Source organism: Plecotus auritus (assembly GCF_963455305.1).
Source record: "Plecotus auritus genome assembly, chromosome: 4".
Classification (NCBI taxonomy): domain Eukaryota; kingdom Metazoa; phylum Chordata; class Mammalia; order Chiroptera; family Vespertilionidae; genus Plecotus; species Plecotus auritus.
In genome coordinates this window covers 31313258-31336962 of record NC_137775.1, presented here as the reverse complement: position 1 = coordinate 31336962, position 23705 = coordinate 31313258, and the positions used below count along the sequence as shown (strand labels likewise).

The window sequence follows — 23705 nt, the reverse complement described above, 5'->3', positions numbered from 1 at the left end:
CTGGGGCTCTTTGAGGCTCATTTCCGGATCTTCTGCCTCTTCTATTGCTTCTTCGGGCTTCCTTCATTCCAACTGAGATAGTTCTATTGGCATTGTCTGCCTGCTTCTTCCTCTGTCCTTCCCACCATCCTCACCTTGACTGATAAACAGGTTAGGCATTATCTTCAATCCGCTCAAACGTCTTATAACAAAGAAAGGCTCTCACCTGAAAAACAAACAAACAAACAAAACCTACCTTCCTTCAGTAGAGTGGGCAACCAAACAGGGATTTTGAGCTTCTAGAGTCTTGTTGTATACTATCACCAGTTAGAAATTATTTTGGAACCTCTTATTACTTTTTTTTTAATGCAAGCTTAATTCTCATTTTGCTTTTTTTAAAATTTATTTATTACCATTGACTTGCCACTACACTGTCTTACCCAAGAGGAACTGGGGAATTTGGAGGCAGAAGTCCTCTGTCCTTGGAGTCTCTGAGAATTACATGTCCCCACAAGCCTACTTCCACCCTGCTCCCCAGTGCAGAGCAGATATCCTCAGGGAGGATCGTCTAGCTGCAGCCTGCCACAAAGAAAACAAACCCCTCCTCACCCCCAGGACAACCCACTTCACCAAACCACTCTGGGTTGATCATGTGAGCTTACTCACAGGGTCTGAAGCCACCCATGGAGAGCTCAGTAATGTCTAAAGTCACTTATAGAAACAAGATTCACAGTGGTTCTACTCCCCAGAATCCAGAGAGGGTAAGAGTGTCATTTGCTCTGTTTGGCTAGAAGAGCATCTCAGCTCCTGCTGCTGTAGGTCTCCTTGCTGGCCTGGATCGTAGGCACCATTAAGCTCAACATATCAGAAACCGAACTTTGAACTCCATTGCTTTAGTGGATTTTTCTTCTGGTGCTCATCCTTCCTTTCCCTGTCTGACAACCCTGTCACCTCTTTTCGCTAGCCTAACCCAAGTCCTAATCTAACTATTCTGTTTACAAAGTGTCATTTCAACCTGCCCTCTCTTCCTTTTCGGGCCACGGTTATCTCTTCTGAGAGGTGGCAGAAGCCAGAATAGTCTCCCTACCCCTGGTCCCACCACTCCAGTGTATCTTACACAGCCCTGCTATAGTTACTTTTAAAAAGTAGAATCTGACAAGTCTGTTGCTTGGAATGGATTCCTGTTGGTCCTTGCCCCTTGTGATTTGGCTCCTCTGTCTTCTGGTTCTTTGAGGCTTAGAGTTCTGTGCTTAGGCCTTTCCCGTTGCTTCTCATTCCCTTTGAGACCGTGTTTTGTTGGCATTCTCTTCTATCTCTTCTCTCCCCACCTGCCTCACTCCACCTCCACATAAATTCAGTTAGTGGCTAGCCTTGACTAAATAGGTTATTCATCTACTAACCTATTACAACAAAAAGCCTACCTTCTCCTAGTGGGATGGAGCTATACATCACTGTCCCTTGATGGCGGGTCTTTGCCTCTCTCTCCAGCCTGTTTGTCTGCACTGTCCCCATATTGGCGTCCTGCTCCAGTCATACTGAACTCCTATTGTCAGGTGCCCTGCGTTGGTTCATTCCCTTGGCCTGACAAAGACCACTTCTGCCTTGAACATCAGGTGAACTTGCAGGCTCAGCTTTGACTGGCTTTTCCATGAACCCTCTCGTGATGTCTCAAACAGGAGATGATCGATCACTCCTTACACAGCTGTGTATGCCTTACCCACCTTGAATTTTAATAATTGTTATTTTTACTTTTTTATGCATATGTCTCTATGGAGCAATGTAATTGAATCCTATCAGTAAATTTCTAAGGAAGAGCAGTTTTGAAGGCATATGTCCTGGCCATGACTCCAGTCTTATATGTGGCCTCTTTCCCTTAGTTGGTTTTGCCCGACTTGCTGTTTTTGCCAATCTGGTTGGTTTAAAAATTGAATTTTATTGCAGTGTGTTTGGGTGGTGGTGGGGTGTGTTAAGAAATAAAACAGAAAAGTCAGGTGTAGTAAGTGTATGACAAAAGAAGAAAAGCAGGGAAAGGGGACATAAGGAGTGCCAGGGGTAGGAGTGGGGTTGGTCTGGGATTGAAGAGGCTAATGAGGATTGGTGTTCTGCCAGCCAAGGACAATGAAGAGGGAAGGCCCACAGAGGAGAGAGTATGAGGGCTGGGATTTTAATGATGGACCAAGAAATCTGCCTCTCTCTAGGATATTAATGATAGCTGTTTTTGAAGTTTTCTGCTCAATAGAGTCTTTTTGTATTCTTTATCATAGTTGCTTTTTTGTATTTGTTTTGTGTCACTTTTTCTTCTGCTTTCTGGTGATCCTCTGTTGCCTACTGATTTTGCGAGTGGAACCACTAAAAGCCATGGGAGCTTTGCATATCTAGACAGGGCTTGTTAATGAGGGCTTTGCTTTAGGTGATGCAGGTAAACCCTGGAACTGTCATCTGTCCTTGGTGCTGGCTCTTTCCTCTTGGGCTGGTCAGCTTCCCCAGAGACGACTCCTTCAGGCTCCTGCCATGGAGGGCAAGGTCCTGGTTGCCAGTGTCCTGATAGCCAAATGGGGGAGGTATACAAATTCCACTTAATCATCCCGTTTCAGCCTCGCACCCCCATCCTGTGCCCTCCACTGGGAGGGTCAGGGGGCTGAGGCTTCACTACCAGACTTTCACACCTTCACTCTACTTTCATGCCCACTTTTACCCCCACTTCAGAGGTACCTAGTGCCCAAATTTCCAACTTACGATGGCTTCTGTAGGGTAAATCAGGTTGCTTCATGGCTTTCCATGACCTGCTAAGCTGCATACTTTAATTCTGTTGGACATCTTGACTCACAGATGTTACTCACACTGCTTGTAAATGGAAGGTACTCTGAGCTTTTTCAATTTTCCAAGTTTAATGCATACATACGATGTTCCGAAGCTGTGCTGTAATCAACAAGACAGCTTCCTTATTAATTTTCTCTCTGAATAGTAGATAAATCATTTCAACTCTTGCTTATTTTAGGCCTCATTTCTAAGAAAATAAGAGTGTAGTCACTGGGTTAGTTAACCAAATTCAGTCTCTCAAGGTTGCGGGCTGTGGAGGGGACGCTGGCGGTGAGGTGCGGGGCAGCACCCCCAGGGCAAAATAGAGGGGTGGAGTCGGTAGGCGCTCCCACCAGCAAGCACCAATGAGGGCATGTTGTTTCAGCCATAGGAGGGTCAGTGTCTCCCAGGCGGCTGAATAAATAGTTCTGGAGGGAACATAGAAGGGCCCTTGGTGAAGGCAGGGCTCGCCAAACCCGTTTTTCTCTTTCTAATTCCACCGTGGTTCTAGTGTTCTCGTTTTATGTTCACCACAACCACTGGTGTCTCACCCGGATGATTGCTGTCACTTCCTCAGTAATCTCCCAGTTTCACTCTCTCACCACATGGAAAAGGAGCTCATTCCTCTGCCAGGGAGTGACCAGGAAGAGGAAGAGTGTGCCCGGTGGACAAGGAGTGGCAGGGCATTCCGGGATGGGGCATAGCATGGAGAGCAGAGAAGCATGAGAGAATGGGGCACATTGAGGAAATAGCAAGTTGTTGATCTGTGGCCTTGGGTGCCTTTGGGCCACTGTGCAAGAGAGGTCTGCAGACAGCAGGGCCATAGGCTTTATGGATCCAGCTTAAGGGCTCATCCCAGGCAAGAGCCTTCTTCCAAATGATGTGTCAGCTCAGGTGTTAGGGGATTTTAATGATAATGTCTTAGTTCTTTATTGGAGAATAATATATAAAAATATTTTTAAAGATGCTGACAAATGAACCCCTATGATTTTGAGGGAAGGTGGGCCTGTCTTACATGATAGAATCTGTTAGATTATCACCTCTATCCATGTTTGATAGAACATTTGTACAAGTGGTTTACTGCTTGAATTTCAAAAGAATATTATTATAGAAACTTTTTTTTAAACTTCACCTGAGGACATACTATTATTGATTCTAGAGAGAGAAAGGGAGAGGGAGAGAGGGAAACATCGATGTGAGAGAGGAACATCGATCGGCAGCCTCTCAGCTTGCCTGACCAGGGAACCCGTAACCCCTCAGTGGACAGAACAATGCTCCAACCAACTGAGCCGCCTGGCCAGGGCAGAATCTTTATTATTAACCTAATAAAATGCTGTGATTGAGGCACAAAATATGTGGTCCATGGTATAGGAAATAGTATCAATGACTTTGTGAAGACTCAGATGGAATTGATAGCACCAAGAGGGATGGTCTCTTTTTCCATCTAAGTCAGTGCTGCTTATTTAAGAAAAAAACAGAAGCCTATTAGAGGCCCTTTTTAAACTGGCCTGAACACATTGATGTAAAACAATCCCAGGTTTTGGGAGTATGAAAGAAACGTTTGGGATAGAACTTTCTTATCTACTAGGAATGGTTGGTGAATGGTGTAAAAAAAAAAAAAAAAGGCTTAGACTATTCAAGTTGGAAGACTAAAAATGGCAATTCAGTTTCCTCTCAGAAACAGGCCTTGCATTGTGTCAGTGGGGACAATGGAAATAGAAGCCAGAAGTCATAGTTTATTTTGAGGTTGTTGTAAAACATTTGTCCCCCATTGGATGACTGGGGACGCCTGGAGCTACAGTTGTGCTCTGACCTCTCCCTCTGCCATATACCAGAGCCCTCAGGGAACACAAGCCTTCCTTGCTATTGCCATATATATATATATATATATATATATATATATATATATATATATATACATATACATATATATACATACACACACACACACACACACACACATATATATATATATATATGTATATGTATGTATATATGTTCTTATTCCAATCTGATCCTCTCGCATCCCTAAAATAATCAGCACGAACAGAATGAAGCAGATGGCACAAGCCTTCTTTGGCATACTGGCAGATCTATATCACTCCGTATTTTTAGAATCAAGGGATTGGAAATTATGTCCTGAGATGTTTTGGAGGAAGACTTACTATCTTTCTATGGTGACAGGTGTTGAAATATTACCGTACTGAAGACTCACATGCAATCTGTGCGTTGAGTCTCAGACCAGACTAATTATGGTCAAGACCCTCCCTTTGTCGTTCTCTGTCAGGATTGTTGGGCATTTGCCAGGTATTAGAAAGATACTCACAAGTCTGTTTGAAGGATGTGGCCATAAAGCGCATCAGGTTTCAACCAAAGACTGGAATCAGCAACAGCCAGCCAGCTCTGGTCAAGTACGTGGTGATTGGAGATGTTGTGTTATCTTCACGGTTTATTTTTTAAAAATAGCTGAGCTTTGATCCTTGGCCACAGTGAATTTATAGTCTGTTGGGAAAGATTATTTTTATAGACGTTTGTGATTATATCATGAAAACTGTGCAAATATTTATATTTGAAGGTCCATATTTAATGAAATACACAGCTACAGTGAATGAAATAACTATTTGTGAATTTGAATTCAACCTCAACCTCAAAAAATACTTCCTGAAGAAATTAAAGAATGTTTACTATCATATAATTAATCGAGTTCAACATCTGAGGACTAACTTTTCACTTAGCATGAGGCTAGGTGTATTTAACACACAGATCTAAAACTCAGATAAAAGCCTTGGGAATAAAATAAGTTAAATAAGTATAAAAATGTTTAACTGGCTTAACGTTTTTTAGTTCTTTGGGAGAAAGTTCAGTGGGGGAGTGAGTTGGAGGAAATGTGCCTCGCTTTTAAATAAAATGTGGCCATGTCTGAAACTCCCTGACTATGTACTTACCATCTTTGAAGGCCCAAGACAAATGCAGGTAATGATGTCCATGACTGTTGGACTTCTGAATCTAGGGAAGTGGCTGGAGATTGGATCTGGGAAAACTTTATTAATGCCAAAGGGCAGACACCTTTTTATTTTTAATTGAAGAAAAAATTTTCATTTGGTAAGGAGTCAGTCAACCTTGATATCTTTTGAGAAACAAAAGAATGCAGGCTAATTTTTACTTGCACCCTCATATGTCCTTTCTGTATGTGTAGACATGTGTGTTATTCAGACTACCGGCCCCCCAAGTAGGGATAATGGATGATGAATTACGTAGGGAGAGAATATGACTTTTTTCCATTATATTTATAGCTGGGTGGTTAGAACCATGCGCCAGCTGACGGTTTCTTCACAAATCCCACATATCTGTACAGGGTTTTAGACTACAGCATGCTTGCAGATCCATCTTCTTTTAGTGGTTGTTCCCAGCAGCCCATGCACCAGGGGGCTGTCACAAATGAGGGAACTGAAACTCAGGACACAGCTAACAAGTGGCCCAGCTGGAATTTGAATGGGGAATCTTCCCGCTGTATTTATAGAATACGTGACTACATCTACATGAACTCCTCCTTTGCTTCAGGGGAACACCGGAGGGTCATCTCTTTGATGGTGAAGCTAAGAATCTGTGCTGCAGCCGTCAGCCACACGTGGCTCCTTAACTAAACATTTCCGTTTCTCAGTGTCACATTTTGAGAGTTCAATAGTCATCATATATGTGACTTTTCCATCATCACAGAGAGTTCTATTGGACATACTGGGCATCTTTCATAAAGCTAGAGTTGGGGAGAATGAATTTACTGAGAAGCTGACAAAAGTGTGCATGCAGGGGATTGGTGTACTAGTAGGTGAGAGAATTATGAAATCCTTACCCCAAACCAGCTCCTTCTGGGTGAGTAGTGCTACTTTGGGTTCAGCTAAGATGAACTTCACACTTCATATTGTGTGCACATTTAATCTTTTTGACAGACTTGGGAAGAACCCAGAGCAGTTGCGAGTGAATGAGTTGAGCATATTTCAGCTCTCTGCCTTTTATAGCTGGGCCAGTGTGAGCCAGACTGAGGCTGGAAAAGTAGACGCATCATGAGACCTGGCAGCAAGCACTCGGCCACACAGGGTAGGATTCCTGGAAGGAATTATTTTGTGGCCAGCGTTGTTGGGGACTCCTCAAAGCAGGGCCTCAGGCATGAACGGGGTTATTGTGAGGGAACAGGGAGTTGGGGAGATGGATTTGGATAAGGGTTCAGTGCAAGTCACCACACTTAGTCGCAGAGGAGAAGGTGTGTGCGAGCTGCCCTCAGAAAGATGATTTGGTGCCAAGATGCCGGCTTTGGCTCAGTGCCGAAGCTCCGATTCAGAGTGTGGCATGTCAGTCCTGAGGGTTCCCAGCAGGTGTGGCAGGGTGGGAGGGTGTCAGCCGGGTGCCGGCTCCTGTGAACTCGTTCCAAACACTAAACATCTGAGCTAGTGGATGAGGAACACAGAAGTTTGCCGCGATTTTGGCCACTAGAAAAGGAATGTATGTTTTGTCTGTGAACATGTGCTGTGGGTTGATCTAGTTAAAGATGCTTGAACTGTTATAATAAAGTTTCATCTAGCTGGACTCTAGCTTTCCGATCAGAACGTAACTGAAAAGGTAAAGATGAACTTTCTACAATACAGAGCAACTCTAAAGACTTGGCGGTAAATGAATGGCTGCAGGACACAGACTGCTGGAAGACCTGCTGTGATTGGTCAGTTGGCCATGAGAGCACTGTTTACTTGACAAAGTACAGAAAGTGCAGGCCTGTGTACAAAAGCTCCTCCGGTGTTTAATGTCAGCATATAGGTCTCTAATTGGCACTTGAGGGGTTAGCGTCTCCTCCCTGCTCCCCCCTCCCCCTGCCCCCCTCCCCCAAGTTACTCTCCAGGACCCTAGGTGCCAGAGTTGTACTGTGTTGTTTGTGACGCTGTCTCAGGCTCTCGGGCTCCTCAGATGATGACCAGTTGGTAGAAAAAGAAGAGCCTGGTTTTGGGTGCTTTGCTTGGGTTGGAAGGGTGGTAATAATTTGGGTTCTCCTAGAAGTGGCTGACCAAAGGGGTGAGGCTGGGGAATGAGGAAATGCCCCCATAAACAAAAGAGGGAGAGGTTAGTAGAAACAGTTTACTAGAGGATGGTGTCTACACATTTCAGTGCAGCCTGAGCTTTCCCCCAAGCCATCACCAGTGTTGTTTCCTGGGAATAGTGTGTCCCCCTCCAGAGGTTCACCAGTGATTTGAGCTCGCTGTGTTCACATCTTGTTTCCATCGGAGAGTCGAGTCCCTCTGCACGGTAACCTTATAAGCAAATGACCTTGGATGCATACAAATGATTTCGTTTCATCCCCTAGAAGTTTAAACAGGTGTGATGAGCAACATGTGCTGACAGTGAGTGGAGAGGAATAGAGCCCACGGTTTGAATAAGCAGGGATGACTTTCGTTTCTGTACCAGCAAAACACTCCAACACCAACTTTTTTCAATTGCTCAGCTGAGCCTCACACTGACCAGAGATCATGGTTTGAAGTAGATAGTTCCGAGTCTATGGGAAGAGCCATCACCCTCACAAAGAAAGTGCTTCACCCACCAGTAAAACACTGTGCTCGACTCCTCACCACTCCGGAAAAGCACCTCTTAAAGGACCCCTTAAAGCCCCCAGGAGGATAGGGCATCGTGCTGCATCAGTAGTTGATTCTGAACTGATGCGGGGGTAGGGTGAGGGAAAAGCATTGTTTTCCAATAGCTAATGCAAGAAAACGGTTTCTCTTCTCTCCACAGTCTGCAGATTACCTTTCTACTCCTGGAATCTCATCTGTGCCCAGACTTACCCCTCTGATCCTGAGACTGCACACACGCTAGGCTGTGGGACAGCAGGAAGCAGAGCTAGTGGCTCCCGAGACCCAGGTCTGAGTAGAACCAAGCCCAGGACGCTGCCTTTGTCCTGGCCTGGAGTTTGGGGGCGGGTGGCTCTGCTCATGGGCTCAGGACCAACCTTTCTTTTGTGCTTCACTGGCACAGCATTTGGTCAGCGCATCTGAAAAGGAAGGTGTGAGAAGCAAAACCCATGGCTGCCTACCTTTGCCAGGTCTGTGGCCAGACGTTCCTCACCCTGGAGAAGTTCACTATCCACAGTTTCACTCACTCCAAGGAGCGGCCTTTCAAGTGCTTGCACCCCGAGTGTGGCAAAGCTTTTGTTTCCAGATACAAACTAATGAGGTGAGAGGCTTTGGAAAAGGTATGTGCTTTTACTTACGCCTTTACATGGCTTTGCCAGTCCTCAGACCGAACACTGCACGGGAAAGGGACGCAGAATGTGGCGCACTTCTGCCTTGAAGCCGTGTCTCTGGTGTGACTCTAGTTTCATGTGACAGTTCTGCTGTGCCCTCTCATTCTTTCAACAAATGTGTCTTGTCTCCTCCAGTAATAGGCCCCATCTAACAACAGAAAGATGAGGCGACTCGGGCTGGGAAGAGAGTCGTGCACACAGACTCCTTGATTTAAAATGCAGTCTGAGCACTTTGACAGCTGTGCAGGTGGAGGACATTGTCCCCTCCTGGGGCGATCTGGAAGGCTTCCCAGGATGGTGCAACCCTAAACTGTGGCCTGAAGAACGAACAGGAGGTGGACAGCAAGGAGGTTCTGGGAAAGCCCTAAGCCTTGACCTTAAGAGCTCCCAGAACCTCACCAGAGGATGGGGTTGGAGGAAGAAAGGGTGAGGCTCGCAATGGAGGCAAGGAAGTAGCTCCCAGCAGGCCTGTCCACTGTTGGAGAGGATTTCCTTTATTCTAATGAGTCTAAGCAGTGAAGAGCATGATTTGATTAGGACACTGGAATGATGGCTCTGGTAGCCATTTGGAGAATAGAAAAGAGGCAAGTAGACTGATTTAAAATGTGTTGTAATGGTCCAGGTGTGGCAATATGGAGGGCTTGTCCAGGTCCTGACAGTCAGGGTGCAGAGGAGGGAACACCTCCCAGGGTAAGGTTTTGGAGCAGTTTCTCCATTCAGGTCCAAAAGACACCCTAAGCTCTGGAAATCTGTGGGGTATACAGACGGTGAGTGTGTGCACTAATCCGATTTTCAAAGGCACCCATGATATCACAAAGGATAGAAACCACTGTTTCAACAGATGCCATAAAAAAATAGTACACTTAGTCTAAATTGTTTCTTGGGTGCCTTTTAGGGACTTCCAGGAGGACATTGGGTATAGGAGATGTAGAGTCTACCTCCAAAGGATTCTCACGTCATAGAGAAGACAGAATATACACGGTAGTCTGGTTAACAGCGACTGCTGTGCACACGGCTCCCTCAGAGCAACACAGGTGGCATGCCCACAGACGCATGCTTCCTCTGATACCTGGTTAAGGGACGTATATGTGCCGTTAATCTTCATGAAATGAACTGAAAGCTTCAACTTTCAGACTACTCGCATTTGAGTACATAGGTGATAGAATTTAGCAAGAGAGGATTTACATCTGAGTGGTATAAATAAGGATCACATTTTTAGTAAATCTTGGAAGAGTTTAAAAAAAAAAGATATGAATGATGTTCCTGGCCCTTAAGAATACAGCTGTTACGGATCATGCAATATAATGAACTGATTTTTAAAATGAGATTATAAATGCTTAAGTTTCTAAAAATTCAAAAGTGCTCTGTACCTAGGCCACTCTCTAGTTGCCGTACATGTGAGTACTGAGTGCCTACTGTGTGCACCTACTTTGTTGCAAAGGCTTCCTGTTTTGCAAGAGGCTTCTCGTGTGTCCACAGTCATGATCGCCGCTTGAGCACAAAAGCAGCGCCTGCTCAGCTAGCCCCAGGAGGGTGCTGTAACGGTGGGGAGGAGCGCATAGAAGAGCTGCGTGTCTGGAAAGGACAGTGGTGCTCACAGCTTATGGGAATGACAGGAATTAGGTGGGATCACTGTGGTCAACTGCACTGAGGGGATGTCTTAGCCACATTGAGGAGGTGGCAGTTCTGAACAAGGGCAGCCGCTTGTTCAGTGCTGTGCGAGGTGAGGGGGAGAAGGGCAGCAGTGTCCTTCGTGCAAGAGCCGCCTGCTCGGCCACCGCCACAGCCACCCCACACCTTGTCTCTGCCTGAGCAACGGCCAAGAAAGGAACAGAGACGTGGTGGACAGCAGCGTGCCTTAGGGTTTGCTTTGGCCTCTCTCTCTATGGCAGCATTCCATCCCATTTCCCTCAGTTACAACATACACTCCATTTTATAAGCAGAGGTTGAGGGAGAAATGACTGACTTGCTTCACCAGAAAGAGGACATGGGTCCCAATACAGCAAACGATGGAAGCAGTGAGAGGGAGAGAGCCAAGGAGAGATGATGGTGAGGCAGGGGAAACCCCTTAGAGCAGCTATCCCTGAGGAGTCCTAAGGCTGCTGACGTGGGCCAGGTGCCACCCCACCATGGCGCTCTGTTGAGGAGACAGACAAGTATGGTTTCATGGGTTGTGAGGTAAGGGGAGAGGTTGAGGGAAGGAAGCAAGTTGTTAAAGTAATTTCAGTCATAAGATGTTTATGTCCTGGGCTGAGACTGTTGCATGAGTAAGCGAGGGATATGTTAAAAGGGGAAGACAGGATGCCAGGCAGAGGAGAGAGTGAGAAATTCAGAGGAACAGAAGCTGGTGAAATGGGAGCAGTGGTGTCATATGCCTTTACATGGCTTGATGTGAACCCAGAGCAGTTATCCCTGGCTGGTAAATGAAATCTAATCAGACAGAAATCCTCCACAAAGAATAAAGCAGAGAGGTGCAAGAATGGAAGATCCAGGACAGAGCCTTGGGGTCCAAGTCACTAGTGTTGGACCAAATAGAAAATTGCTTCAGTGCCAAGTTTGTCAGCCAGTCCCCTCTCCCATCTATGTCTGCTGCTATCTCTGTGGATAACTTGTATAAGAGCGTGGCTATTTTTGAGAGAGAACAGACTCAAAAAACCCTTTCTGCAACCTGCAAATGTTTTTAAATATATCTGCAATTTGCAGACATCAGCATCATTTCAGGTCTCTCAGCCACCTGCTGCACTGGCTCCTGTAATCAGCACTGGTCACACCTGTCTTTGTTATCTGTATCCCTCTGCTTGCTGAGCCCTTACGTCCTGGAGGGAAGGTGCAACTTTTCTTCCAAGCCCCTGCACAGAGCAGGCTACTGTTCTTTAAGGGAGACGGGAAGAGGACTTGAGGTTTTTGCTTTTTTATATTTAAGAAAATGACAATTAGATTCTGATCAGCTTTAAGTTTTGCAACTGGCTTCCAGTCTTCCTGCTATAAGGACCACCACTGGTTTCTAAACAGCTGCTGTAGGCCCCTTACAGGTTCCCCTCCTAGGGAAGGGTCAGGAGTGGACAATGTAGGGTAGAAGGTTGGGTACACTTTTGACTTGCATTGTGTTTTGTTTTGTTTCGTTTAAAAAAAAAATTTTTTTTTCATAAAATGAGTTGTTAGAAATTCCAAAATCAACAAGCTCAATCGCATTGAAATTGTCAGTAGGACAAGCTTTAGCTCCTGAAGAAAAAACACCTGAGAGGTAACTGTCAAAGGGAGCTGAAGCAGCCGGGGCTGTGTGCGACCACCGGTTGTTTATGATGCTGTCTTGTAAGAAACACTAACGTATAGGACTTGCTGTTTTGTATGACACAGTTAGTGGAATGAACCTTTTTAAAGATGGCAAACTCAGGGTTCCCGTATAGCATTAGGTTTTTAGGTTTTAGGAATTCGGTGGAACTATGATAGAAATGGTGTGGTTTCCCAAACCTAACTCGTGCTTTACAAATACAGATATAAACTAGCTGTTCTGAAATTCCAGACTGACCAGGATGACTGTGGCTTGCCCCTGAAGCTCAGTTAAAGAAACACTTGTAACTGCTGCGAGGAGGAGCACCGGGGCCCTTCTAGAGAAAGTCCTGTGAACGTTGCCAGTGCAGTCACCAGGGACCTTCGGGAACTTGGTTGAAGGGCTTTACCCGGGACCTTGAGGAAGTGGAGACAGGGGCTGCACACAGCAGGGAGGATAGCCGGTAGGGAAGTATTAAATGGAGGAGACCAAGACATAAGCATAAAGTTTGCCTGGGAGGAGCGGGGTTCAGAGCCCAGTTGCTAGGGCTGGCATTCTGGGTACACTTAGATGCTGTCTCTGAGGTTAAGGATAGGCTTTTTAGTTTATGTCCTACACTTGTCTCAATCAATACAGGCGAGCTGGAATTGTATTAGAAACAATAATCTAAAATTGGGGGGGGGGTGCCTATTGAGTCACTTTGGGAAATTCAGGAATGTTCAGTGTATAGAATAACCATTTAACCCAGTCCTGAAAGTATTTTTCATGATCATATATTTTTAAATACTTGTATGCGTTTAGCAATTTCTTTGTATACACTAGGAAAATATGTACTCGTCATATTCTTTACAAGTGTGAAAATTGCATTCTGTCTTTAGCAGCACCTGTTTTTTTATTATAAAGTCTTATATATGTATAGAGTCTGGAAAATATAGAAAAGGACTTCAAAACTGCAAACGATTTCTTAAACCACCACCTAGAGAAAACTGTTATTTTAGTATTGTTTCTCTACCTTTCTTCGGCTCTTAAAAACCTGGGTCAATTGTGAAATTCTGCCTTCTGCTCCTAGACACATGGCTACCCACTCACCCCAGAAGTCTCACCAGTGTGCTCAATGTGAGAAGACGTTCAACCGGAAAGACCACCTGAAGAACCACCTCCAAACCCATGACCCCAACAAGGTGTCCTTCGTGTGTGAGCAGTGTGGGAAGAAGTACCACACCATGCTGGGCTACAAGAGGCACCTGGCCCTCCACAAGGCCAACAGCGGCGACCTCACCTGTGGGGTGTGCGCCCTGGTGCTCAGGAGCACAGAGGTGCTGCTGGTCCACCTCAAATCCCACGCCGAAGACAAGCCCCACGGAAACAAGCAGAAGAAGCACCGGTGCGACCACTGCGAGAGGTTGTTCTACACCCGGAAAGACGTGCGGCGCCACATGGTGGTCCACACAGGCTGCAAGGACTTCCTGTGCCAGTTTTGTGCCCAGAGATTTGGGCGCAAAGACCACCTCACACGCCATACCAAGAAGACACACTTACAGGAGCTGATGAAAGAGAGTTTGCAGGCTGGCGATTTCCTGAACGCCTTCCACACTCTCTCTCCTCAGTTTCAGCTGAAGGCTGCCACACTGGCTCCTTACGCTCTAGGAGCTTCTGTGCAGAATGGGCTCGCCAGTGGCTTGCCCCCTGAGGTGCACACCCTCAACCCCATAGAGCCACCCTGCCAGCCAGTACCACCGCTGCCAGAGCCCCTGATCCCCCTGCCTCCCATGGCACCTCCCAGCTCTCCCCCTCAGCCCCTCCAGAATCACAAGTACACCACTGCTACCTCATATCCCCCACTTGCAAACCTGCCGCTCAAAGCAGATACTAAAGGGTTTTGCAACATCAATTTGCTCGAGGAATTGCCTCTGCAAGAGCCTCAGTCACCTCACAGGCTCAACCCAGGTTTTGATTTGGCTAAGGGTAGCGCTGGTAAAGTAAACTTGCCCAGAGAGCTACCCATAGATGCTGTGAACATAACCATACCTGCCTCTCTGGAAATTTCCCCCCTGTTGGGCTTCTGGCAGCTGCCCCCTCCTCCTACCCAAAATGCCTTTGGGAACAGCACCCTCGCCCTGGGGCCTGGGGAGCCCCTGCCCCACAGGCTCGGCTGCCTGGGGCAGCAGCAGCAAGAGCCCTCACTGGCCATGAGTGCCATGAGCCTGGGCCAGCTCCACCTTCCACCCCTCCCCCATGTTTTCCCAGCAGGCACCGGCACTGCCATCCTGCCTCATTTCCATCATGCATTCAGATAAGTGGCTTATAAAGCATACTTTTCTCATTCTGGAAAAGGTTTTAAGGAGCATTTTAAGGTTTTAAGGAGCATTTTAAAGTTTTATGAAGCATTTTAAATGTCAGTTGTAATACAAGGAAAGATTTGGAAAGCGGGACTGGGAATATGGCTTACTCAGTTATGACCGGCTTGAGATAAGAGTTCTAGAACTGCATGTATCGTGCCAATCTGTCCTGAGTGTTCATGATTTGCTCATGCTTTGTACCAAATGTAATAAGCAAGTATTCTTTAATGGAACTGCAACTATCTAGTGTCATAACCGACATCCAGACGAGGGCTGCTATATATAGTTGTCAAATTGAGTTTAATCGTAAGCCATGATCATAATCATGTTAGCTAAATAACTTTATGTAGCACAGCCTAAGGAGGGAACTATGGGAAGGTTTGGATTTCTCCAAAATGGGAGATTTTTTTCTTTTTAAGTACAACAATAACCTTTATATTGCATATTATAAGTAGGCTTTGTATTTTTTCCCCAGGATTCTTCTACTTTTAGTTGGATGTAGTGTAGTTACTATTGCATAGCCAACCTGTAGTTTTACAGAAACAATTTCTTGTGGAATAATAGATGTTTCCATTTTAAACAAGCATTTTAAATGTAGTTTGAATATTTTCCACAAGATGCTACAATGTGAGTTATCACTTCATTTATCTTAAAGACTAAACTGGTTGTCAGTTACATCTGACAGAAAAAAAAAAAATCACTGTGTAACCAGGTTAAGTGATAAAATAATCCAAATGTCAGTCAAAAATAGTATTTTGCTGACTTTAATATTGATTATATTTTAACAGGAATTTAAGAAATATTACTGGAATTTTAAAATATATATATATTAAACAAGATTTTTTTTCTTTGCTTTGTCTGGCTTAAAGTACTACTCTGCTTAAGTATATTTTAATCACCAATAAATAGATACATTTTAAAATTTATCATGTAATTCAATATTAGTTTTACTCAGAATAACATTTTGCAATGTAACTGTAACTGTAATCTCGAATTTGTATCTAATGAGTTTTAAGAATATGAAACCTAACCTTTTTTTAAAACTCCTTTGTCTTTTGTCTTTAGAGGCATTCTATATGAAAATATATCTTACATATAATAAACTCTGCAAATTCTCACTATGGCTTGTTTGATTTTTACTTATAGTTACACCACCTAACCATCCTTATAGTTACACCACCTAACCATCCTTATCTAGACACAAAACATGAACAGCTCAGTAGCTGGCTCCCTCATGCCCCCTCCTGGTCATTACTTCCCCCCAGAAATTAGTAGTCTGACCTCTATTCAGCCTCTACTAGAAACCAACTTTTTTTGAGTAAAATTATGATTTAAGGTAGAAGTTTATGTGCTTCAGTTAAATTCACAACGCTAAAAGTTTATTTCTAAAAATTACTGTATAAAGTTCTGAATCCTCCTATATTGAGAATTTATTCCTGATATACTGGTACAGGTCAGAATACTAGCTACTGAAATTCAGTCTGCCCTGGGCTGGTTTTACAGTGGTGTTTGCCATTACTTTCTAGCATGAATTAGAAATTTATTCCTTAGTGGGATTCCTTCACAAAGTATTCCCCACTCGGAAATCTGACACGCTTATTTGTGTTTGTTTTGCCTCTAAATAAGGAGGGGGTAGGCAGAGAAAGGGACGCCTCGAGTTCCTTTGCCCATCAAAGAAGCCTGGCAGCCAAATGGGAGAAACCTTGGCTCCTAGCCCTTACCAGTGGGGCCCGTGACAGCAAAGGGCCAAGGCATTTCAGGAAAGCTGCCTGGGGTGGGGCTGTCGCTGCGGATCCGACATGGTAGATTCTTAAACTACAGCTTAATCTGGGGGGAGGAAATGAGACAAAGGGACATAGGTTACCTCACCAGTGGGAGTCCACGTCTGGGATGTCTGCATCAGCTCCCATAGCCCCTCTTATCTCTGCGAGGGAAGCAATCGCCCAGAGAAAGGAGAGAGAGGAGTGGCTTACCTGGGCTACATCCTCCCCAGACGCATGGCCTAGTTAGTAGTCTTCAGTCAGTTCTAGGACATACACCTGACTTCCCTGAGCATAAAACATAGGATGTGATCCCCAAATACATATCCAAAGCGTTTCAGATGTTGTGTTTGCTGCATTATAAGAGGGAGTAGTTTGGGGTTCTCCTACTTAAATTTAGACAAGAAAATGGCTTTTAATTCCTAATTACAATTCCCTGAGTTGGAGAAAAAATAAAAATTATTTGATTAAGAAGCATGAGTTAAGTATAAATGACTCTACAAAAAGAACTTGTTAACCCCTAAGGTGACAAAAATAGTTGCAAGACCACCTCCCCACAGAGTTTAGCAACCAATGTTGAGATGAAAAGTTGGTGTCTGATTTGTCCGAGATAAATAAATGGTTTGAGCCGCATAGAGCATCCTTCCCGCTGGGTAGGAAGGTTATTGTAACCTGTTCCACTGCTGTGTTCCCCCAAAGCCAACTGTGTGCATTGGTGTTGGATACAGTTCTACGCGGTATACAGACAGACACTTAAAACAGGAGTTGTTCCTTTTTATAATTTCATGCTTATTAGAAGAAAATATCACAGAGGGGATTTCACCACTGTTGTGTAGAATGAAGCTGGGTAAAAACGATTTTCCTAGTAAGTAAGTAAGTAATGCTAGACTTCATAGACTGTTTTACTAAACATTTCTAATATCAAAGCAACGTTTTTGAAAAAGACTATTAAATATCCCATTAAAAAATGTTTCAAGTGAATCTTCAAATCAAGCATTATCATACGATGAATGCCTTGTTTAATGATTTGGTTTTGAATATTTTGAAGGGAGGAAATAAGAAAATTTGACACTGGTTTTACATGTCCTACATGATGTCTCGAGAGGAATCAGGCATTGAAGCAGACATCTGCTCCTTCCTTTCAGGTGGCATGGTTGGGCTCACAGCTGTCCAGGCTGATGAGCTGTAGGGAGCCAGCCTAAAAGCAGAAAGAAAAGGCATTTACTAGAACGTGATTGTTGTCACACTGAGAATGTTAAATACTTAGTATAAGCTTCTCTACATGTTAAATGTTTCTAACAAACAATTCACAAAATGAAAAATGTCCCCAACTTCATACCAATTCTACTCCATGTCAGTTTCAGGAACTGCGCTTTTAGGGGGGCAATGTGTTTAGAAAAAGGGACCGGGCTGTACCCTTCCAGGTCAAAATGAAGAACCCCATTCCCCTTTCAAGTCAACAACCAAATGGGTATCATTTTCCAATTCGAGGTTTAACAAAAAAGTTTCTAGAGTATATTTCATTAACCTAGCCTAGCCCATATTTCTCTTGGGTTTGCCTGCTATGGGGTCCTGCCCTTAAAGGCTCATTCATTCCCTATACCTGGCACATTAGATGATCACCAACACCTGGATTAGAGTGTGTTTGTTTTTCTTACCTGGTCTCTAGGAGTTAATCTTTTTTAGAAGATTTAGTAAATCCTTGTTTGAGTTTTGCTCCAGAAGCAGGGTCCACAGCTAATCCTTTACAGACATAAACAGATTTGTTATTATGTAAAAACAAACAGCAAGAAAGAAAGAAAAAAAAAAGGAATGATTGTGAAATCCTCCCATTGGATCGAAGTCTCTATTCCGTTTTGTTTTGTTCTGTAGCTATAGACAAATACTCAGTCTCTATCCTGGGCCAAATAATACGGAAAACCAGGGACTGTCCCAGGAGCCTTGTCTCTCTCCCCTAGCCCTCCACTTACCCATGGATGGGCCCTTTGGACTGCCACCTCAGCTGGCTCCCCGTTTATACACCCTGACTCTCAGCACCTCTCCACACCACTGCTCTGAGTCCCAGAATGTACCCTGAGCAGTCCATGCCCTCACAATTCTTCACCGGCTCTCATGCTAGCCTTCTGGAAGCATGAGGTGCCTGCCCCAAGCCTGTTTTCCATAGCGATGGACTTGCTTCACAAACAGGATTATTTTCCTTTGCGTCAAGCAGCTCTGTTAGGTATGCAGAGGTAAGAGTTTATGGTTACAGGCATACCATAGTCTGTCTTAGACCACATTGTATGGGGCAGGATTCTCAGAGAAATCGTTTTTTGTAAAAAGGAATAAGTCCCCTCTGTCTAACGGCCTGGAGTGTTTTATGAAGGGGGAGTAACCAAACAATCCAAGCAAGGAAACTGTGAATCAAACTATCAAAGGACTCAGAACATGTAGGAATAGAAAGAGCTTTAGTGTTCATTTTACCCAAAGATCTGCAAGTTTTACTCCTTCCAGTGGATCTGCATGGACCCTCTGACACTCGCTGCATTTGCCAAACAATGAAGCTACTTAAGGAGGGGTGCTGGTGCAGGGACGATGCTTGACTTGATCAAACCCACTGGCTCCAGAAATAAAGCAGAGCCCACCCAGCAAAGTTAGAAAATGCAAGTCACTAAATACATGAAGCAGCACAGCTCTGGGACCCAGAACTACATTTCACAGTGGTCTCAGTCTCTCTGTATAAAGGTACTGGAGAAGCTGATGCTCAGAGGTGCCTTCCAGCAAGTCAGTCGCTCTTATATCAAAACCCTTGAGAAAGCAGCCACCAGTAGATATTTGCTGACTAGGCTATAAACCCATTTCCCATCTGAAGTTTAGACTCTTTGTGGGAATAAAGGAAGAGCCAGACCTTTTTCTAAAACAATTATACATATATTTATATATACATATCATATATATATTATATATACAATAGCCTGTATAATAAGAGGAATATGCTAATTACCCGTTACGCCGCGTAAAGACCGACCACGTAACAACCAGATCGCGGATCAGCAGGAGGGTGGGGCAGCGAGCTACAAGCGGGCAGCGGAGAGCCACAGGAGGGGGCAGGCAGCAAGCTAAGAGGGGGGGCGGGGGGCGGGGGGAGCTACAGGAGGGCGGCAGTGAGCTACTGGCACACGGATTCGTGCGCAGGGCTACTAGTATAATATATATTTTACTAACTCCTTAGTGTCTATATATTTTTGACCTAGTTTTCCCAAAGCAGACAAAGATTTGGTTGGCTCTACCATTTCCTATTAAATTACTTGTGCAAATTGCTTTTCCTCTCTCATCTATAAACTAGGGATATGAATAGTACATTTATCCCCTTTTGAGGATTAAATGAGGATTAATATATGAAGTGCTTAGAAGAGGGTAGAATTAAGTGTGGCCTATTGTCCATGAAGAAGGGAGTTATTTAGTATAGCAAAAAAGTAGACACAATTGACCTGCTTACCACCAGGAAAACAGCTAAATAAATTACACAGTATAATTGCGATGTGATACTATGTTTTTAAAGAAATTCTTCTCTTCATTTATTTATTTACCGTCTTATTTATGTTCTGTTTAATATATAGTTCGGTTCTGGACATTTTAAATGCTTGACATAGAAGAGGCTATATTGGAATATTACAGCTTTATAAATCTTCATCAGATTAGTTGTTAACTTTCTGTGATACAAAAAGTTTCAGACAAGTATAAAAGAATAAAATCTGTCTCAGGCTGGTAGTTAACAGTTGTGACCAAGAAGCTTTCAATTTTATTTTACAAAATTTGCTCATTTCTAACATGAGAAATAAACTTATTTTAATATAATCCTTTTCCACACTTTAAAAATCAGGAGTAGTGTTATGTATTTATAGGCAACTTTTAACAATCCTATCATATTTGTACTAACCCAAATGATTCACAGTGACAAAACATTTTAGTAACTTAATCACAAAACCATATAAACAATATGAATTTTAATATTATAAATGCTGTTTTTTAAAGGTAGAATTTATTCTGCACAGGGTAAAAAGAATGTACTATTTAGCTCTCAAGTTTGAATTATCAGTATGTTACTACAATGTTGTATATCAGAATCTAAGTGTTACAAGTACAAAAAGCATACTGCTAGCCTGATGAACAAAGTTTAGCTGAATCTCTGTCACATGCAAATCAAATAAATTTAAAATCTTAAAAAAAAAGAAAGAAAAGAAATTCTTTTGCCATAGGGAAATGTTCAAAATTTGTTAGTGAAAAAAAAAATCAGGATGTATATACATGGACTATGATCCTAATTTTGATAAAAGGAAAAAAATTGAAAAACTTATGAATGTTAACAATGATCAGTCATGTCAGGGTGTGCAATTTTGGATGATTTTTTTTCTTCATACTGTTCCTCCATTTTCCAATATTTTTTACAGTAAGTATTAATATCTGACATGATAATTTTTGAAAATGCTCTTTCTCAAAAGAAATTTTTGCAGGCTAACTTAAAGTGGCTAGAAATGAAAAGTTCCTAGGTCACCCGAACTGCCTAACTTACAGTGGCAGCCTGGATCACACACAGCCTGCGCGCCTGACCCAGCAATTACAGCCCTCCCTGCTCTAGGGCCAGCCTTCCACTCCAGCTTTAATTTCTATTCACATCCCTACTCTGCTCTATGCTTTGATGGGCCACTTGTTTCCACAGTTTGTCCCCTGCATTCTCATTTTCATCTCTGTGTTCAATCTCTTTGCAACTTTTCTCCACTGGTAAAAATCTAGCTCACCCTGAAAGCTCATCTTAAGGCTGCCACCTCCACAGGCTTCCTCTCTCAGACGCAGCCTCCTGGGCAAAGCTGATCTTGTTCTTGTATTTCCTCAGGAGCTTTGTATCCCATTGCTAAATATTAGTTTACATCCCACTGTTAAATATTGACTGCTACCCCTCTAGACTTTTAAGAACCCACAGACGCAAGAAACAATCATGCATACTAATTATGTGTTCAATGAATCTTCTTAAACATCCCTGGCATGTGTACCAACTTCATATAACATCACATGCTCCTTTGTATTAGATTCTCCTGCACACGCATATCTTCTCATAAGACTCTAGGATGGATAAGGATTAAGACTTACACACACATACCTCCCCTGACTGTGAATTTAGAACAAAATGTTATACATGGGAGATACCAAATACATATTTCACTCAAGAGAGTTGAAGAATGAAAACCAAAGTTTTAAGGGGTTAACTACCAGCTAGATGAAAAGACAATAATAGGATTTATGTGGAAGGCAAGTGACAACAAATGGCCTAAACGACTGATTGGCAATCTAGATATAGCAAAGCTCAACAACAACAATTTTTAAAAGACCCTAATATTACAAATAGATGAATACTGACCAGAACAAATACAATGGATAGTAGATGTGAATCTGATTCACACACAGGTCTGTTGACATCAGCAAAGGCACTCAGTGCTTTTCTCCAAGCCTTAAACATTTTTGAGAATTCACCCCACCCCACTCTACACATCAATATACTTCTGCTTCCTTTCCAGAAGCTCTGAATCCATGCAAGGCCATGGGAAAAAAACAAGAAATTAAATTGAAAAGGCATCTTAAGTCTTTGGCACAGGTAAAAAAATCAAACATCATTGCAAACTGTTCAAGCCATTCCCAGTTGTTCAAGCTAAAACACTGAATACACAATCTCTGGTCAGTGCACCCATATCAACAAATTCACCCTGATCCAATCATTCTCATATGTATTCCTGAGGGTTACCTACACTAATAAAAGAGAAACATGCAAATTGACCATACTTCCGCTACGCCCGCAAGCCACACCCACCAGCCAATCAGGAGCAAGTATGCAAATAACCCAACCAAGATGGCTGCAGCCACGGAGCGAGCAGGAGGCTTGGGTTTCCCTGGCAATGGAGGAAGCCAAGCTTCCCGCACACCCTGGCTGGCCCACTCAAGGCTACAAAGTTTCAATTATAGAAGATAAATAAATCCCAACAAAAATGGCTGCGGCCACGGAGTGAGCAGGAGGCTTGGGATTCCCTGGTGATGGAGGAAGCCAAGCTTCCCACCCCCCCCCCCCTTGGCCAGCCCTGGCCTCCTCTCAAGGCTACAAAGTTTCAATTGTAGAAGATAAATAAATCCCAGATACAAGGGCCTCTGCTTGGGTTGCCGGGGTGGGGGGGGCATGGCTGGCCTGCAAACCACCACAGGCCCCTCGCCCAGGCCACCCACGCCCCAAGGGAACCTGCACCCTGATCCGGGACACCCTTCAGGGCAAACCAGCCAGCCCCCACCTGTGCACCAGGCCTCTATCCTATCTAATAAAAGAGTAATATGCAAATTGGCTGTCATTCCAACACACAAGATGGCTGCCCCCATGTGGTCAAAGATGGCTGCCCCTATGTGGATACAAGACGGCCACCACAAGATGGCCAGCAGGGGAGGGCTGTTGGGAGGGACCAGGCCTGCAAGGGAGGGCAGTTGAAGGTGATCAAGCCTGCAGGGGAGGGGAGTTAGAGGTGACCAGGCCAGCAGAGCGGGGAAGTTGGGGGTGACCGGGCCTGCAGGGAAGGGCAGTTGGGGGGGGGGGGGGACCCAGGCCTGCAGGGGAGAGCAGTTGGGGGTGACCAGGCCTGCAGGGGAGGGCAGTTAGGGGCAATCAGGCTGGCAGGGGAGCAGTGAAGCATCAATCAGGCTGTCAGGGGAGTGGTTAGGGGGTGATCAGGCTGGCAGGCAGAAGTGGTTAGGGGCAATCAGGAAGGCAGGCAGGCGATCAGTTGGGAGCCAGCAGTCCTGGATTGTGAGAGGGATGTCTGACTGCCCATTTAGGCCTGATCCTACCGGGATCAGGCCTAAATGGGCAGTCAGACATGCCTCAAGGGGTCCCAGATTGGAGAGGGTGCAGGCTGGGCTGAGGGACACACCCCTCCCCCCCATGCACGAATTTTGTGCACCGGGCCTCTAGTCTATACTAATAAAAGGGTAATATGCTAATTAGACCAGGTAGACCAGACATCCTCTGGACGTCTGACTTCTGGACAGCTAGCAGGCGACCAGGCCAGTAGCGGGGCAGTTAGGGGGCAACCAGGCCAACAGGGAGGCAGTTTGGGGGCGACCAGGCTGACAGGGGGCAGTTAGGGGGCAACCAGGCTGGCAGGGGGGGGCAGTTAGGGGGCGACCAGGCCAGCAGGGGGGCTGTTAGGGGGTGGCCAGGCCAGCAAGAAGAGGCAGTTAGGGGCAATCAGGCAGGCAGGCAAGTG

The 23705-nt window shown here is 44.5% G+C and overlaps 2 protein-coding genes across 5 annotated transcripts in view; one reads left to right on the top strand and one right to left on the bottom strand.

Annotated features, from left to right (window-relative positions):
• PLAGL1 (PLAG1 like zinc finger 1) overlaps nucleotides 1-15788 on the top strand; it is a 51681-nt gene extending 35893 nt beyond the window's left edge. For all 4 annotated transcript variants that reach the window (XM_080663758.1, XM_080663759.1, XM_080663757.1 and 1 more), the window contains 3 exons: nucleotides 8551-8676; nucleotides 8791-8988; nucleotides 13399-15788. In XM_080663758.1, coding sequence (XP_080519884.1) covers nucleotides 8837-8988; nucleotides 13399-14626 — 1380 coding nt within the window. In that variant the 5' untranslated portion in view covers nucleotides 8551-8676; nucleotides 8791-8836 and the 3' untranslated portion in view covers nucleotides 14627-15788. The remainder of the gene's footprint in view (nucleotides 1-8550; nucleotides 8677-8790; nucleotides 8989-13398) is intronic.
• Nucleotides 15789-18100: 2312 nt separating this feature from the next.
• ZC2HC1B (zinc finger C2HC-type containing 1B) overlaps nucleotides 18101-23705 on the bottom strand; it is a gene marked incomplete at both ends in the record, with an annotated part of 44085 nt that continues 38480 nt past the window's right edge. The window contains one exon of the mRNA XM_080663870.1: nucleotides 18101-18171. Coding sequence (XP_080519996.1) covers nucleotides 18101-18171 — 71 coding nt within the window. The remainder of the gene's footprint in view (nucleotides 18172-23705) is intronic.